General features: G+C 39.4%; 1 protein-coding gene and 1 non-coding gene across 2 annotated transcripts in view; both read left to right on the top strand.

Moving 5' to 3' along the window:
* The first annotated feature begins 11,213 nt into the window (after positions 1 to 11,213).
* Positions 11,214 to 11,349, top strand: LOC150004263 (small nucleolar RNA SNORA21). Its single transcript, XR_016512534.1, has one exon. It is a non-coding gene; the product is annotated as a small nucleolar RNA SNORA21 (small nucleolar RNA).
* Positions 11,350 to 14,313: 2,964 nt separating this feature from the next.
* TRPA1 (transient receptor potential cation channel subfamily A member 1) overlaps positions 14,314 to 16,704 on the top strand; it is a 52,537-nt gene continuing 50,146 nt past the window's right edge. Inside the window, exon 1 of the mRNA XM_090282814.1 lies at positions 14,314 to 14,424. Within this exon, the coding sequence (XP_090138940.1) occupies positions 14,314 to 14,424 (111 nt within the window). The remainder of the gene's footprint in view (positions 14,425 to 16,704) is intronic.

Consider the following 16,704-nt stretch of genomic DNA (forward strand, 5'->3'; position numbering starts at 1 on the left):
AATAAAAAGCCAAAATTTAGGACTAATCTCTGCTTGATTTTGATTGATTTCCACTTCTTCCAACACCCAAGAGACATCTTCCAAATTTGTGTCAGTTTTAATAAAGGAGAAAGGGGAGTAGTTAGGGCTTTTATGTTGTAGTTGTTTTGGTTTTTGAATGAGTTACTAGTGCTTTCTCTGTGTCATTGGCATTTCAATGAGAAATTGGGAGAGGCTATGTGTGAGAAGGTATAATATTGTGATTTATAACAAAATATATATTTGGTCCTCACCCCCCTTTCTGGCAGAGAGACCTAGAAAGCTATCTTTTTATGTTAATTGTTTTGACATAATGTTAATATTGTTATTATAACAATAATGTTACATTAACATAATGTTAATGTTAGGTTTATGTTATGTTAACCTAAAGATGGGGGCTGGTCACCAGCTAAACTTGTGATTAGAGGGTTGAAACTGTCAGTCTCACTCCTTGACTTCCTAAGAGGGTAAGGGGCTGAAGGCTGAACGATTGAGTTCGATCACCAGTGGTTAATGATTTAATCAATCATACCTTTGTAATAAGCTTCCATAGAAACCCCAAAGGAATGGGTTCAGAGAGCTTCTGGGTTGGTGAACACATGGAGATTTGGGCAGAATGATGTGCCCTTTCCCCACACCTTGCTCTATTTTCCTCTTTCATCTGGATGTTCCTGAGTTCTATCCTTTCATAATGAACCAGTAATCTAGTAAGGAAAATGTTCCCCTGAGTTCTGAGTTGTTCTATCAAATTAACCAAACCCAAGGTGGAGGTGGTGGAAATCTCTGATTTATAGCCAATTGGTCTGAAGTAGAGGTAACAACCTGGACTTTCTGCTGGCATCTGCACAGGGAGGAGGGCAGTCTTAGGGGACTAAGTCCTTAATCTGTGGAATCTGCAGCTGTCTCTAGAGTCTGAATTGAGTGGAATTACAGGACATTCTGATGATGTCTGAAGAATTGTTTGTTGATGTGGGGAAACCTCCCCCAAAACGCACTCTGCTATTGGGTCCCAGAACCTAAAGAGAAGGAATGTTTTTAACTGCAAGGGAAAGACGGCTTATTTATTAACAAAAAGTACAGAGTAAAGTAGTTCCAGAGCTGGTTCTGAAGCTCAATAGCAGTGTCACAGATGCAGATTCTGCTCATCCTTCTGCACTACTCTCAGCCCGCCAGCTCCCACTCTCATGCCACTTGCCTCGTGTCTCAAAATAGTTGTTGCAGATCCAGGCATTAATTCTTTACTTGGCAATGTCCAAAGATGAAACAAGGAGGTAGGCAGGTAGAAAAGGGCTTTCATCAGATGGTTTTTCCTTCAATCAAGGAGAAAAAATTCTCAGAAGCCACTGCTTCCCAGCCAAACTCCCCATGTCTCAAGTTCTAGATGTTCACACTCCACCCAATCACTGGCAAAAAGGAATGGGATTTCCATGATTAGTTTAGACCTGCTATGGCTTAGTTCCTGGGGCTCATCAAAGCTCATTTGTTATCAAAGAAAGTGATGGAATGGATGTCAGGCAGGCAAGAAACAACATCTGTCCTGGGTTGCACTCTAGTTGTCTGCCATGTACCACTTTCAACGAAAGTCCTCACGTGAGTTTTCCAATACCGCATTCTCTAACACGTGTTATATGAAAGCTTGCCAGATGTAGGCAAACAGTATTACTATGAAAAGCAAGAAAAACAAATAAAAACAACTTAGTTTTTCATATTTCTGGTGCACAGACATAACAATGCTCTATATACATATAGTACATACACACATATATTATACATGTATTTTTAACAGAAGGCTCACAAGTCAGGTCACTTTTGTACACTTCCTCTAGCTAAATTAATAAATTGAAATGAAGATAATATTTGGACAGATATTTTCAATTCTACAATAACTCAATAAAGAATCAGTAGGAAGGAGTGTGAATAGTTGAATGCAAGTTTGTCACCACCACACAAAAATCATTAAAAGCATATGCACTTCTGATTCTAGTTCATCTTTATATACCAGATCACGAAGTTATTTTCCTTAAACAAAAATAACATTGTGAAATGTATCAAAGCTTCCCAAAAGGCAGTACAAAAATCCACAAAAAGGAACAAAAGACTTCCGGCCAAGATGGAGGACTAGGCTGACATGCTCCATCTCCCTCTACAATTAAGAAGGACTACAACTACTGCAAAACCAGAAATAACCAGAAGTTCCAGAAAGTAAAGTTACATGGAAGTCCAGTGTATGAAGTCATAAACAAGTGGTGCTCATACAGACAGGTAGGAGGGGTGAAGCCAAGGCGAAGAGGTCAAGCAGTCCTGGAGGTGGCAGCTGCAGTGAAGGGCGGCCGGACTGCGGTAAGCACAGACACCCATATTTAAGGGGAGGTGAGAAACACCTGTGGAGCAACCCTGGCTGCAGACCAAACCTGTCAGCTCACAATTCCAAAGCCGGGGAAGGCAGACCCCCATTGCCTCGGACTTTGAGGGCTAGAGGGCATGGGGATGGAGGAGGAGGCTCCCAGTCTCTCAGCAGAAAGTGAATGGCAGGAATACATCTTGGACCTCCGCTCCCACACAAAATGCCACAGTGTGGTGAGAAGGGTCGCCGAGTAGTGACGAGCACACGGAGCTCTGCCCCCTATAGTATAGGAGGTGTGACAGCCCCACCCAGGAAGCAAAGGTAAACAAACCTGTCAGGATGGCAGGGATCATGATAGAGATCCCAATCATGCAGCTGACCAGAAAGCAAATACATGATCTATCCGACCAGCAGATAGATAATCTTTTTGAGGCTCAGTTCAGAGCTATAGTTACAAGACAGCTTACAGACTTAACAGCAGATCTTAAACAAGATGGGGAACGAATGAAGGCCAGTCCTGCTGAAATGAACAAAAACACATATGAAACAAGTAGTGAGGGAAGGAAAACCAGGGATAAAATCAACAAATTGGAACATAAGGAAGGAACAAATAGTCAACCAGTGCAGAAAAGGGAAACAAAAAGTGAGGAAAATGAGGAGAGGCTCAGAAACTTATCGGACAGCTATAAGCGGGCCAACATCTAAAACATAGAGTTGCCAGAAGGTGAAGAAGAAGAACTAGAGGTTGAAAAATTATGTGAAAAAATATTGAAGCAGAACTTCCCTAACTTGGGGAAGGAAATGAAATTACAGGTCCAGGAAGCACAGAGAGTTCCAGAAAAACTGGACCCAGGGAGAACCACACCAAGACAGATTATAATCAAAATGTAAAAAATTAAGGATAAAGGGAGAATCTTAAAAGCAGCAAGAGAGAAGAAGAGAATTACATACAAAGGGGTCCCAATAAGACTATCAACTGATCTCTCAAAGGAGACTCTGCAGGCAAAGAGGGACTGGCAAGAAATATTCAAAGTAATGAAAAGCAAAAACCTACAGCCACGATTACTCTACCTGGCAAAACTGTCATTCAGAATAGAAGGGCAGAGAAAATGCTTCCAGGACAAAGTAAAACTGAAGGAGTTCATCAGATCCAAACCACTGTTATATGAAATGTTAAAGAGACTTGTTTAGGAGAAGGAGAATCAGAACTATGAACATTAAAATGAAAACTGTGTCACAACAACCAACGACAGAAGCTAGGAATCGAAACAAAGGCAAATTAAGTAGGCAATGAGAGTGGGAAAAGAATTATAGGTATGGGAAACATTATGGGGGGAGGTCAGTGTGGAGAGGGAGAAGGGAAAGGGAGAGAGGTGGGACAGGAGTTAAGAAGCATAGTAGGAGGGAATGGAGTAGACAGGAAGATGTTGAGAAGAACTATATGGACAACCAATGGGCATGGACTAAGGGGAGGGGGACAACTGGAGGGAGGAGGGTCGCTGGGTGGAGAGGAACAAAGGGAAAAGAAATTGGGACAACTGTAACAGCATAATCAATAAATCATATTTAAAAAATTAATTAATTGGAAAAAAACAATAAAATTTGTACATACTGTTCATTGGAAAAAAAAAAAAACCAAACGAACAAAAAAAATCAACGGATGAAGATACAGATCATATGGTGGTTACTAGTCTGGAATAAACACATCTGAGTTTATCTACTCTCCAAATATTTATTGCATTTGCTAAGGCTTTTTCCTGATGTTTTAATTTTTTCACAAGGCTTGTGACTAGGAAAGAGCAATGAAATAGCAATGAGGCAACTATATAGAAAATCAGAGATTTGGCAATATAAACACCTAATCTGTTGATTGTAATGGAAGGGCCCTAAAATTGGGAAATTGCCTTCTGAAAAATCAGAAGACTTGACAATACCAGGCCCATATGCCCACATCAAAGCAGTGACCTAGAGCAGGAAAACAATTATGCCTTTTAGACCAATGCTTCCCAAACTTTGCTTTTGATATGAATATTTGGGTACAGCAGCTCTGAGTCTGGTCCTAAAATTCTACATTTCTCACAAGCTTTCAGGGAATGTCAATGCTGACAGTCCATGGCCTACACTATGAGTAAGTAGAAAGCTTTGGACAAGACAGGCCCCCAGTTTTGCCACTCTTGTTTATGTTACTCATTTGCACAGTATTTTTTATTTCTCCACCAATCCCTAGTTATTTACAATTCTAGTCTGATTTACAATCTTTGCTCTTCTTACTCATTATGGTTGATGTCATTTACTCCAATGGTTTCAACAGTACTTAAGTTTCAGACTCCTTTCTTGAACCTAAGATGAATTATACCACCCACCATCCAGGAATAGCAATCTCAGATAGATTTCCCATTCGTGTATCCACATGAATTATTTATAATTACTGCAGTTTCCAGCTTCTTTCACTGGGCCTTTCCATTCACTAAGTCTTGTTATTTGCATGAGGGTCTGTCAACACTCAGACCCATGCCATCACTGTTAGAATTTTCTTTCTTTTTAAAAAAATATATTTTATTCATTTTGCTATTACAGTTGTCTCAAAATTTCCCCCTTTGCTCCCCCTACCCAGCATCCCTCACTCCTCAGGCAATCCCCACACCATTGTTCATGTCTATGGGTCAAGCATAAGTTCTTTGGCTTCTCCATTTCCTGTACTGTGCTTTATATCCCCACGGCTATTCTGTAACTACCCATTAGGATTTTCTAACCATCTTTCTGTTTTTAGGTCTCATGCCTTCAACCCATTCCTAACACCAGCACCAGACTAATTTTTCTCAGCAGCAAATTGAGTGTTGCTCCACCTTTTGGGTGCCTCAAACAATTTACAAGACCAGAGATAAAGCCTTTCACAATCTCATTCTACCCAGCTATGCAGCCACTAACCTCATCAGTTTTATGCTCCAAGAACATTAAAGCAGTTACGTCAAACTTTCAGGCCCTCAAGCCTTTTCTGCTATTTCTACTCCCTTAAGTGCCTTCTGCACATCTCTTGACTCCTACAATTGCACCTAAGTGCTTTTCCCTCTAAAAGAAGGTCTTTAGGCCAACAACTGTTTCTTTCTTTCTTTTTTTTATACCTCCAGCATCTATGGTCTTCAGCAAATGTTAATTGAATGAATGTACCATTTAAAATGGGAGATTACTGTTTGGCCATGTATTCACTGCAATATTTTATTTCAATATATAAACTGAGATTTCAAACGTTGTTAAATATTTAAAGACCTGGTATTTCCCTTGATATTTTCAATAGTACTAAAATAAATTGTAAAGAAAGTGGGTGGGGAGCAAGAGTATGGGAGGGGTGGGAAAAGCAATAGGGAAAATTAGGACAACTGTAAAGAATAACTTTTTAAAAGGCAAATAAAGAGAGAAAGAAAGAAAGAAGAAAGAAAGAAAGAAAAAAAAGGAAGGAAGAAAGGAAGGAAGGAAGAAAGGAAGGAAAGAAGGAAGGAAGGAAGGATGGAAGGCAGGAAGGAAAGAAGGAAGGAAGAAAGAAAGGAAGAAAGAAAGAAAGGAAGGAAGGAAGAAAGAAAGAAAAAAAAGGAAGGAAGAAAGGAAGGAAGGAAGGAAGGAAGGAAGGAAGGAAGGAAGGAAGGAAGGAAGGAAAGAAGGAAGGAAGGAAGGATGGAAGGCTGGAAGGAAAGAAGGAAGGAAGAAAGAAAGAAAGGAAGAAAGGAAGGAAGGAAGGAAGGAAGGAAGGAAGGAAGAAAGAAAGAAAGAAAGAAAGAAAGAAAGAAAGGAAGGAAGGAAGGAAGGAAGAAAGAAAGGAAGGAAAAGAAAAGAGATTGATTATGTGCCCTCTGGTTCATAATTTGAACAATATTAAAGATTAACTGGTTGTCTCCCTTGGGTCTGTGCTTAGGTTATCCCCCAAGGATTAATTTTGTGTCTTACTAAGCACTTGAGTTATTATTTGTTTTTGTTTTCTTTAACTACAACACAGGAAATTTATATCTGGAAACATTTCTCTTTGGCAGGCATTTTGTCTGAAGTATCTATTAAACAGTCAGAATGCATCAGGTTATCAAGTCTCAGTGTTTACAGATGAAAATGACAATTATATGAGCAGAACAATGAAGGGAGTAGGTGAGTAACTTGTTGATGCACACAGATTATTAAGTATTAGAATCAACAACCAAGATGTTACGTAATCTCTATCTTTAACAGCCCTTAAAAGCCACACAACATAGTCACTCCTTGGCCTTAGGGGGATATGTTCCAAAGCCCTCCAATGGATGACTGAGACCACAGATAGTACTGAACCCCATTATACTGTTTTTTTCCTACACACATATACCTATAGTAAAGTTTTATTTATAAATGAGGCACAGTAAGAGATTAATAATAACTAATAAAACAGTATAACAATATACTGATAAAAGTTATGAAAACGCCATCTCTCTCAAAATATATTATACTATACTCACCCTTTTTGTGATAATGCAAGATGATTAAATGCTGTCGTGATGAGCAGAGGTGAGGTGGATGATGTGGGCATTGTGACGTAATGTTAGGGTACTACTGTAGGGGTGATAGAAGATCCTCTAACGAAGATGGCAGGGAGTGTCTACAGCGTGGAGACTCGATAAAAGGATGTGTCCTGGTGGGGCGGGGTATCAAGACAATGTGATATTTCATCATACTATTCAAGCTACTCAGATGGGTGTGCAATTTAAAACTTATGAATTGTTTATTTCTGAAATTTTCTATTTCATATTTTAGACTGCAGCTGACTGCAAGTAACTGAAACCACAGGAAGCAAAACCACAAATAAGGTGGGACTAATACACTGACTGGGAACTACCAGTAAATAAATGCCTTAATATTCTCATTTTATAAATGAGGAAAATAAACGGCCTACTTCATAAGTTGCCATGAAAATTCAATGAGATAATAAACGTAAAGCACTGAAATGAGATAATAAGTATGAAACTTGGCTCACAGTGATTATTAATAAATGTCAGCCATCAATATAGTGAACAGTGTCCAGTTATTACGGTAAGTATCTTGGTGATTCCGGAATGAAGAGGAACCATAAAACATTACTTCCCTTTTATTACAGTGATACAATTATAAAATTACTCCATAATTATTACCCCAAATGTTTATTTCCAAGAACCACGATAAAGCATCTTTGACTTTAGAAAAGTCCAAGATTTAATGTTTCTCCACCTGAAAGGTCCATAAATGTTCTGTCCGGTACTGTGGTCCTAATGCTTTCTTGTACTGCTGAAATAGTCATCAGCATAATAAATAAACATTTTGTAATGCTGCTTGTAAAACCCAGATGATTATGTCACACAGCACTTTGTGGTTTAATAACATTTTCTCTTACATTGTCTAATTTGTTTCTAACATCACCCTAATGAGGCTTCATTGTTATTTCTATTTTGTGTCTAAGAAATCAGGAATGTAGAGTAAATGACAAACCTAAGGTTAAAAAATTGCCAGATGGCAGGTAGGGACTCAAACCTTGGTCCTCATGCTTCAAATTTTATGTCATCACCTGACCTTTCGGTCTCTTAGTCTGAAAGAGTCTGGTTCAGCAGATCATTTGTGAAATCTTCTGTGGATAGATGCTAATTTGGAAGTGGATTTGCTGACCTTATTGGGGTAACAGACCAGCTTTTGGAGTTCTCCATATTGGTCTAGTTGTTTTACTTTGTAGTACAAAACCATTGTATTTACTTCATCCCTGGTGAGCTCCCCACTTACCAACACACACACACAAAATAAGCAAAAACAACCAAATGTAAAAGACATGTTACTTTTTTCCTTTTTCTTTTGTAATAACCCATTACAAACTCATACATAACTCATCATATTATACATTTAAAATAAATGCAGGTCATTCTCCACTTTAGCTTTTGAACTTCTCATAGAATATTTAGTGAAAAAAGAACTCCACTTAAGTTTATCAATGATTGAATAATCAAATATATTTAATAGTTTAATTTCTGTAACACTTTTACATCTTTGAGATTTTGTTATTGCAGATAATATAGTATTGCATTTTATTTTTTGAGAGGTTATTTTCTTAGTAAAACCACAATTTTCTATTCTATTCAGTTTTGCTAACTTCCTATAAGTTATTCCTTCTTCTTCAGAGATTTTATACTGCATATGTTATTAAAATGTTTACTTTTGACAACTAAATAGTAACATAAGCAAGTTATTACTCAGTATGAAGTTTTGAAAAATGCTTTCATATTCAGCATACAAGTCATCACTCACTTATAGCATCATTTTCTATCATTTTGATATTAAATCATTGAAAACATGGCAAACTAAAACACTTATGATGTTTTAGCAATAAAAGTGATGTGCTTTATCATCACCAAATTTCTGAACAAATTTAAGCAGAGGTGAAAGTCTCCGCATGGAGAATTATCAGGGTTGGTGCTTCCGTAGTTTTGAACTAGAGATAAGTTTTTAATATTCAGAATATATTCAGATTCATTTTAAACTTTACCCAATATCATTGTGATAACCATTAAAGCCTCTTCTGTCTATAATAGAATCACTTAAACACTAAAGTAAACTGTACTATTATTTATACCAAACATGATGTGTTATCATTTCCAATTGAAGTGTTTATTATTAATCTCTAGATTTAAATTCTCATACTACCCTTAGCAAGGTCACCAGTGAGATTCTAACCTCCATATTGAAAGGATACTTTTTTGTCCTCATTCTCTTCACTTTTATACAGATTTTGGAGAAAAGTTAAATTTTTCTACCATTTTGAAACTCTTTCATTTCATGGCTCAGTCTGAGTGATGGGATCTTTTCTTCCTCATTTTTCTCTGAATACACCTCACTTTTCTTTCCTCTTCTCTCCTTCCCAGGAAATCAGAAACCTGAAAATCATTCTAGATTCTCTACCCTTCGCTCATCTCACCTTCAAATTGTCCTTCAACTTCTGTAAAGCCCCTGTCCCAGAGGGCCAGTAAATCCTTCCTTTCTATTTCCATTCCTTCTGATTGTATGATCATTATACCATTCTTACTGAATTTACTGACTCCACTCTTGGCCTGCTTGCTTCCTCCCTTACAATGCTCAAAAAAAAAAAAAAAAAAAAGGTTTTAAACCCTATAACATGAACGATGAAATTACAAAAGCATCCACAGTCCTTTCCTTCTGCTTCCTCAGGGGAACCTATGTTGCTGCAATGCCTCATTTCTCCACCTTCTCTCACTTCCAGGGTTTGCCCATGCTTCTCCTTCTGTCTTCCATGATCATGCTCACATGCATCTTCCTTCACCATTCCACTTTTCTCCTGGTTGGCTGCTACCCATCAAATAAGATGAACTCTGCGTCTTTCAGGGAGCCTTCCCTGACCAACTTCCCACACATAGCTGTGCTCTCATGGCACCTGCAGATGGGACATTTCCCAGCCCCGCTCAATGACCCAAAACAATACTCCTCCAGCTGCTCCAGGCTTTTTCCTCTTCTGTGGCTTGATAGAAATGAACATAGCCACATGGGAAGCTGCAGGATAAAGAAGACAGGGTCACTGTATGATAGGGATCTTGGTTTCTGAGCCACCACTTGAAGGAAATTTCTGGATGATTAAAAATACCTGTTTTGGACTCTTCATGATTGAAGTATCAATTCTTATTACAATAATTAGACTACCTAGTATGTAGTTACTGTTCAATAGATATTTCTGAATTCATTAATAGCTGAGTGAGTGAATAAAAATTCTTTAGGTCAGAAAACAGAGAATGCATCAGATGAAGCATCTTCAACCAAGCTGTCACACTTAATGTCCAATGTTAGCTTACTTTTTAAAGAACATTGCCGATTTCACGGGGTAATCCGTTAACTACTCTTTTTAGGAGTTTATTTTTCTTCAAATCTTATCTGTGAAAGACACAGATACATGCTTATGGCATGAGGCATTTTTCATGTTAATTTTCTGCTGGGTAACTCAATATTGTCCCCAATTTACTGGTATATAACAGATTTAAACAAGTAAATGACAATGTTGCAATCCTTCACTTACTTTTCTTGGCAATTAGTTTTTTATTCAGTAGAAGTATGGCCATTATTTTTCTGCAACAGCTAGATAATTCTCCTAAGGTTACCTATTAATTATTCTGATTTGTGGTACAGTATTATAAAGGAAGACGTGTAGGTGAGAGAAGCTTATAAGCAATAATATCAGGTGATTCCTTTTCAGTAGCCAGTAATCAAATTTTAAAGCACAAGTTATGAAAATTTAATGTTCACCCATCATTTATATTAGGTAGCTCAATAAAAAAAGCATAATATTGACTCTTAGAATAAACCACCCCTTGTATAATTACATGGGTCTATAAAAGTGGGTGACGCCTACAGACTGTGAGAAAAGGAGCAGTTCTTTGCTTGGATATTTTGCCTGTGAAACATCAGAAATAGGATGTCAAATTCCATGAATAAAGGTAAGCATAATTTTTATTTCATATCTTATAACTTTCTTATTTAAAAAATACATATATTTCAGATGTTAAATGAATCAAGGTTTCTGATATAAGAAATTAGATTAATTGTAATACTAATTATATATTTGAAATGCCAGTTTAGCTCACAACTATAAGGAATGTAGATTCTCATTTTATATTTGATGTTATTTTAGTCTCTCCTGGTTCTTCCCCATCATGAATTGGATGAAATAAAATTTAATTTCGCATCCAATTCTGTTTGAATTGTTTGAGTTGTGGTTGTCCAGGATGCACTTAGGTTTGGCAGGTAGCATAGAAACAAAGTTTAAATTTTGGCTGTTGGTTCTAGCTAAATAATTAGAAGTAACTAGAAACGGTGTCCCCTTTTAAAAGCACTCATTGGGCCTCTCGCTAATGACCCACTGAGCCGTCAAAGAAGGGCAAAGTGAAAACACCACTTTTGGGTGAAGTGGCAGCATGTTGTGCTGTTTTGCTTCAATCGGTGGTGTGACAGGAAAAAAAAAGAAAAAGAAATGGTGTAAGATTAACTCCATCCTATGATTTTGGCTGTCCCTTCAGGTTAAATAGTTAGAATCAGAAACTTACAACATAAAGGTTAATCCTATCATCTGATTAAGTTAAGGAATAATATATGTGCCAGTTTACAAGAATTTAATACAAATAAAGTAAATTTATATACCATACTTTATTCTAAAATTTGAGATACTAATTATCATAATACAATTAACTCTTAGCCACTTTTCCTTACCTAGGGGGCCAACTTAATTAGCTTTTTAAATATCTGATATTTTAAATAATCTTATCAGACTTGCATTTTCATTAATTAGTCCAATAATCTCTCTAGACCCTGGTTGCCAAGGGTGCTGTATCAGTTGGTCTTGTGGGAAGTACACAGGACAGGATCTGCTTCAGGTTTCTCTGTAACAAAGTACATGGAGTTTCTCTGGTTCTCTGGTAGAAAAAAAGCATTTCACAGTAATATGTGTGTATAACTTATCTCATGCTTTATGTATATTAACCAGAATTTTCCATCTGAAACTTGGTTGTCACCAAACTAACAACATGGCCTGGTGAGTAGTGGAGTCTCATGAACATTAGTTTCCTCCCTTCCTCCTGACGCAATCCTTTTCTAATATAACTTATATATTTTAAGATGTGCTGTATAAAAAATTTTTTCCTTGCCATATAATTTGGCAGAAATGGTAGGATTTTTAAAAATTACCTATAAAATAAGATAAAACAATCTGAGTAAGATAGTTGGTTAAGTACACACACTGTCTTCCTTCCCATTTGAGATCCTATGAAATTGCAAAGAAATGTATTTGTAATAAAGAGTAAATCCAAACCAAGGTGGAGAAACAAAAATCAATGCACCGATAGCCTAGAAATGTTAAAGACACCAGGAGAAATGGAAGGCAGACAGGAACAGATCTACAGAGCTACAAAAATAAAGGAAAACTCAAGTTAAACATGGCAAAGGAATACTGCAATGGGAAGAATGATGGGGGAACCCATGGCTACAGAGATATAGAGATGGTGTGCAAGTATTACCTGGGGAGCAGCATCAAATAGAGGCTAGTAAGCGCCTCCCCTCTCTCTCTATTTTTTATTCAGAAGCAAGGGTGCAAAAGGTATTACCCTGTAAGGATTCTGTGCTGGCAGCTGAAGCTAATGTATAACAGAGGAGGGAAGAGGACATTGACCTCCTGGGACCCTCCTCTGGGCACGACTCTAAGGCTAGAGTTCCCTGGCCCCCACATTCCCCTCTCAAGGGCAGCTGATGCTTGCTACCAGGACATGCTCTCTGCCAGGCTTCCAGAATGACCACTTTCAGACTCCTCTTTATACTCTTTTTTTTTCAGCTAAGTGTTAGGAGAAGAGCAATTAATCAAAGTCAATAGACAATAACAAAAAGAAAGTCTTAATATTCTTCTGAGGCATTTCTTTTTAAAACTATGAACAGCAGACAAAAATAATCAAATATTCTTCCCCTATCCCTCTGAATCTTTTTTTTAATTACTTTTTTTTTTCAAATATATTTCCCACTTTAACCTAAGCTGTTTCTGGGTCTGTACTCCGTGAATACAATGCTGATGGGAAAACCGCAGGTGGTAAAGTTGAATACTGGCTGTATCCCTCACTAATCTTTCAGAAGGCCACAAGGGTTGATGACGGGTGATAGCTTCAGTATTAACCGTGTATGGAATTCCAGTCAGGAGTGGAATTGATGGCAACTTGTGATATCTATTAGAAGATTCAAGGGGACCTTCCCATAGTGCCTCAATATCATCATAATCACTCTACTGCCCCTGAGTTCATCCCAGGGCTGCCACTGAGTCAGGCAGTCCACATACTTTTATTACTTTTATTTAGTGCTGGCTCTATGCCAGATCCTGGATCCACCGGGACTTGTGTCAGGGTCTCAAAGGAGAACACACAGTGTCCAAAAAAAAAGAGTGGCAACGTTTTCTCCTGTGCCAAGTGTAATCGGCTTTGGAAAGAAGTCTTTTGCTTTCTAATCTTGTGGCCTAAACATAGTGGCGACACGCTTCAGAGGTTCCACTGTCCGTACCTAAATGAAAAACTAGCCTCTCCTACTGAGAAGACACACCTTCCCCTCCACAACTGATACCTACGCTGCTGATTAGTGAAGGCAGTGCAGGCCCACGGACGTAAACCTTTCAAAGGAAGCTGAAGGAAAACAAAAGACCACTTGACTTACCTTAACCTAGCAGTCATTGGATTAGCCATTCTGAAAAACCAAACCCTAAGTGGCTTAGAATTGTTATCTAGAGGAAATGAGACCTGCTAGAAAATGGAAGTTTTTCTAAAAACTGTATCTCCAAATCAGAGAGGCTTCTAAAATAGGACAGACAAGGAAAAACCAGGCTCAATGGCTTTACAGAAAGAAAAAAAAAAAGTTCTAAAAAATAGTAATTTTTCCAATATTCCCAGTATTCTCTCATTCGCCCCTGCCCTGGTTGTGAGGCAGGGTGGAGATTTTTAGTGTTTTTTGTTTGTTTGTTTTTGTTTTTTAAGCTGTATCTACCCTGGCCTGACACCTAAACTAGGGTGGTGGTTGTTTTTTTTGGGGGGGGTGGCGGGGTGGGGGGGGTGGATGCGGGGGGGGGGGGACAGGAAATTCGCGCTTTCAGCCTAAAGCAGTGAGCCCGGGGGACACTAGCGTGTCCGCCCCTCCGTGCGCACGGCCACAAGGTCCGCGTCCCCGCCTGCACCCTGCGTCCCTTCTTCTTCCTGAGCTACAAGCAGCAAAGTCCCTAGAACTCTACGCAAGAGTGTCCCGGCCTCGTGCAGAGCAAGTTTTCCGCATCCCGGGACTGCCGGGCTCGGACTCAGGCCTCCGCTCGGCGCCGGCTCAGCGCCGGCTCACCGCGATCTGTTGCCCCAGGTGCCAGTGGCGAGCAGCTGCAGCAGCAGGTGGCATCCGGGGTGGGATCCATGAGGCGCAGCCTGTGGAACGTGCTGCGCGCTGGGGGGAAGAAGGAGCCCCAGGGCGTGGTCTACCAGGGCGTGGAGGACGAGTTGGACGACTCCAAGGACTCGTTTAAGGTACCCTGGGTGACCGGCGGTCGGGTCGGTGAGGTCGGGACGGCGTGGGTTCTTCTTCGTTTTGCCCAGCGGGTTTTGAGGTTTCCCAGCGGGCAGCCTCGGGATGGGAGTGCGGGGAACACAGCAGGTGAGGGCTGCTGTCTTGGGGCGTGTGCGGTGCACGCCGGGACGCTCTGGAAATGTGGCGGGTGGGTTGGAGGTGGTCGGGGGCGCAGGGTGGCGTTCAGAAGGGGCGCGCACTGTGCCTGTTCTGTCCTGGTTGCTTGCTTGTTTGTTCAACCTCTTGCTCGTGGATGGCCAATGGCAGTCTGGGGAGACCGACCCCCAAAATGTATCCTTTGCATTTGGCAAACAGGCAACTGCCTAAAGTCAGGACAATTTTGGAGCGTGTGCTGTTTTTGCTAGACCTTTTTTGTAGATTTTATTTCAAACCAAGGAGCTAAAGGGCTGTACCTGGTAGTCTGATTTCCAGAAGTGCACTGGCGGTGAGAAGCATACTTGCTCTGTGGAGTGAACAGAGAAACCAGCACCTGCAAGGGAAGTATTACAGGAATGGCAGGGCTGGAGAATCCTCCAGAAAGTGTGTGTAAGGGTGGGGGTGGGGGGGCGGTTGGTCTAGACTCTGCGGAGGGGAAGACCCTTTGAAGATGTGTAGGTGGTCCTTGAGGGTCCCAAGAACTAGGATGGGGCTTCTGTTTCTTAAGCAGTTCCCTAGACATCTGATCTGAAGCCAGAATTAGCTATTGCCACCCTCTGATGGCGCGGTGTGAGGGCAGAGGCTGTAGGTGCACAGAAACTCAACTGGGTTTCCTCAGGTTGTCAGCAGGAAGAAGAGTCTCTTTTTACACATTAATATATGTTTACAAATGTCTCTCCAAACCTCTACTACAAATCCCTTTCCACAATGGAATCATATTAACAGTTCCTATGTATTCCGCCCCACCGCCCAGGGAGAGTTTGCTTATAGAGATACACACATTAATAACATGTAGCTTTTTATTCACCAAAGTGGGATGTCACAGAGGTTTATACTTTGATTTTCTCACAAAGTGTATTTCAGAATGCTTTTCAAATCAGCACCTGGAGGTGTACCTCACTCTTTTTAGCAGCTGTATAGTATTCCCTTACCTGAATGTATCATGATGTGTTTAACCAATTCTGCATCCACGGGCACTTAGCTCGTGTCTAGTTTTGTTATTTCATGTGATTGAATATCTTCAAGGAGAGATGTGGCTTCTTTTCTCTGTCCACTGGTTCTTTAGCGGGTATGTTTGTATGTTAAAGTTATAACAGGATCAAGAGGTACGTAGAACTTTAATTTTGGTAGAAATTGCCAAATTGCCCTCTAAACTGGTTGTACAAATTGCCGTTTGCCAATCATATGTGTCAACCAGGCATGTGCAGTTAATCACATAACTCCAAAACCAGGCTTCCCAAGCTGAGTCTATTTGCACATCCAGACTGAACACTGACTATTTTCTTCCTCCTCAATATTAACAATTTAATCAAGGTCTTTTGGTTTAGTCCCCAGTACTGAGCTCATGAGCAGGTTTCAAGCATTAGGATAGTGTCTCTGGAATTAATATTATGGGACAGGAAGAAGTTATAAAATTTTGAAAATCATACCAGAAATATTTTCTTTGATTACCTAAGTAGAGCCATTTACGTTGGTTGAGAAGCCACCGTAGAGCTTATGGATGGATTTATATATTTTATTACCTGCAGTAGTTTCAGATCATTCTATAGAAATCTCATGGGTGAGATGAATTAGAAATCAATACACATAACTCTCCTAATAGTTCTGAACTCTAAGGATTTCCTGATTTAAAAGATACTGTGTATAATATTTTCTCCACATACATAGTATCTTGGGCATACTGACAACATTGAAGGATAGCAGAAAACTTACAAGATGAGAAATGTGGATAAAACAATCTGATATACCTTTATCCTTTTCCAGTGACTTTTCTTCAAGGTGAATACTTTAACATTTGATCTTTCATTTGTTATAATGTCTCCCTTTAGCATCCTCCTTTTTGCCCCATTATCACTTATATGCATTTCATTAAAGTAACGTGAAACAGAGGTATTTGATATCTCTATTTTAAAGAAGTTGCTTCTTTAAAGGTGTTCTTATTGAGTTCTGTATGTAGTCATAGTTCAGAATCTGAAGAATCCGAAGTGAGTCTGTGACGTGACAAAACTACACTAAATGAATATGCAATGGTTTGTCTAAATCATATTTTTCACTTATTGCAAAACTTTCTTTAAGAAATCCTT

The sequence above is a fragment of the Furipterus horrens genome, unplaced genomic scaffold (genome assembly GCF_987537825.1).
Source record: "Furipterus horrens unplaced genomic scaffold, mFurHor1.1.pri manual_scaffold_7, whole genome shotgun sequence".
Classification (NCBI taxonomy): domain Eukaryota; kingdom Metazoa; phylum Chordata; class Mammalia; order Chiroptera; family Furipteridae; genus Furipterus; species Furipterus horrens.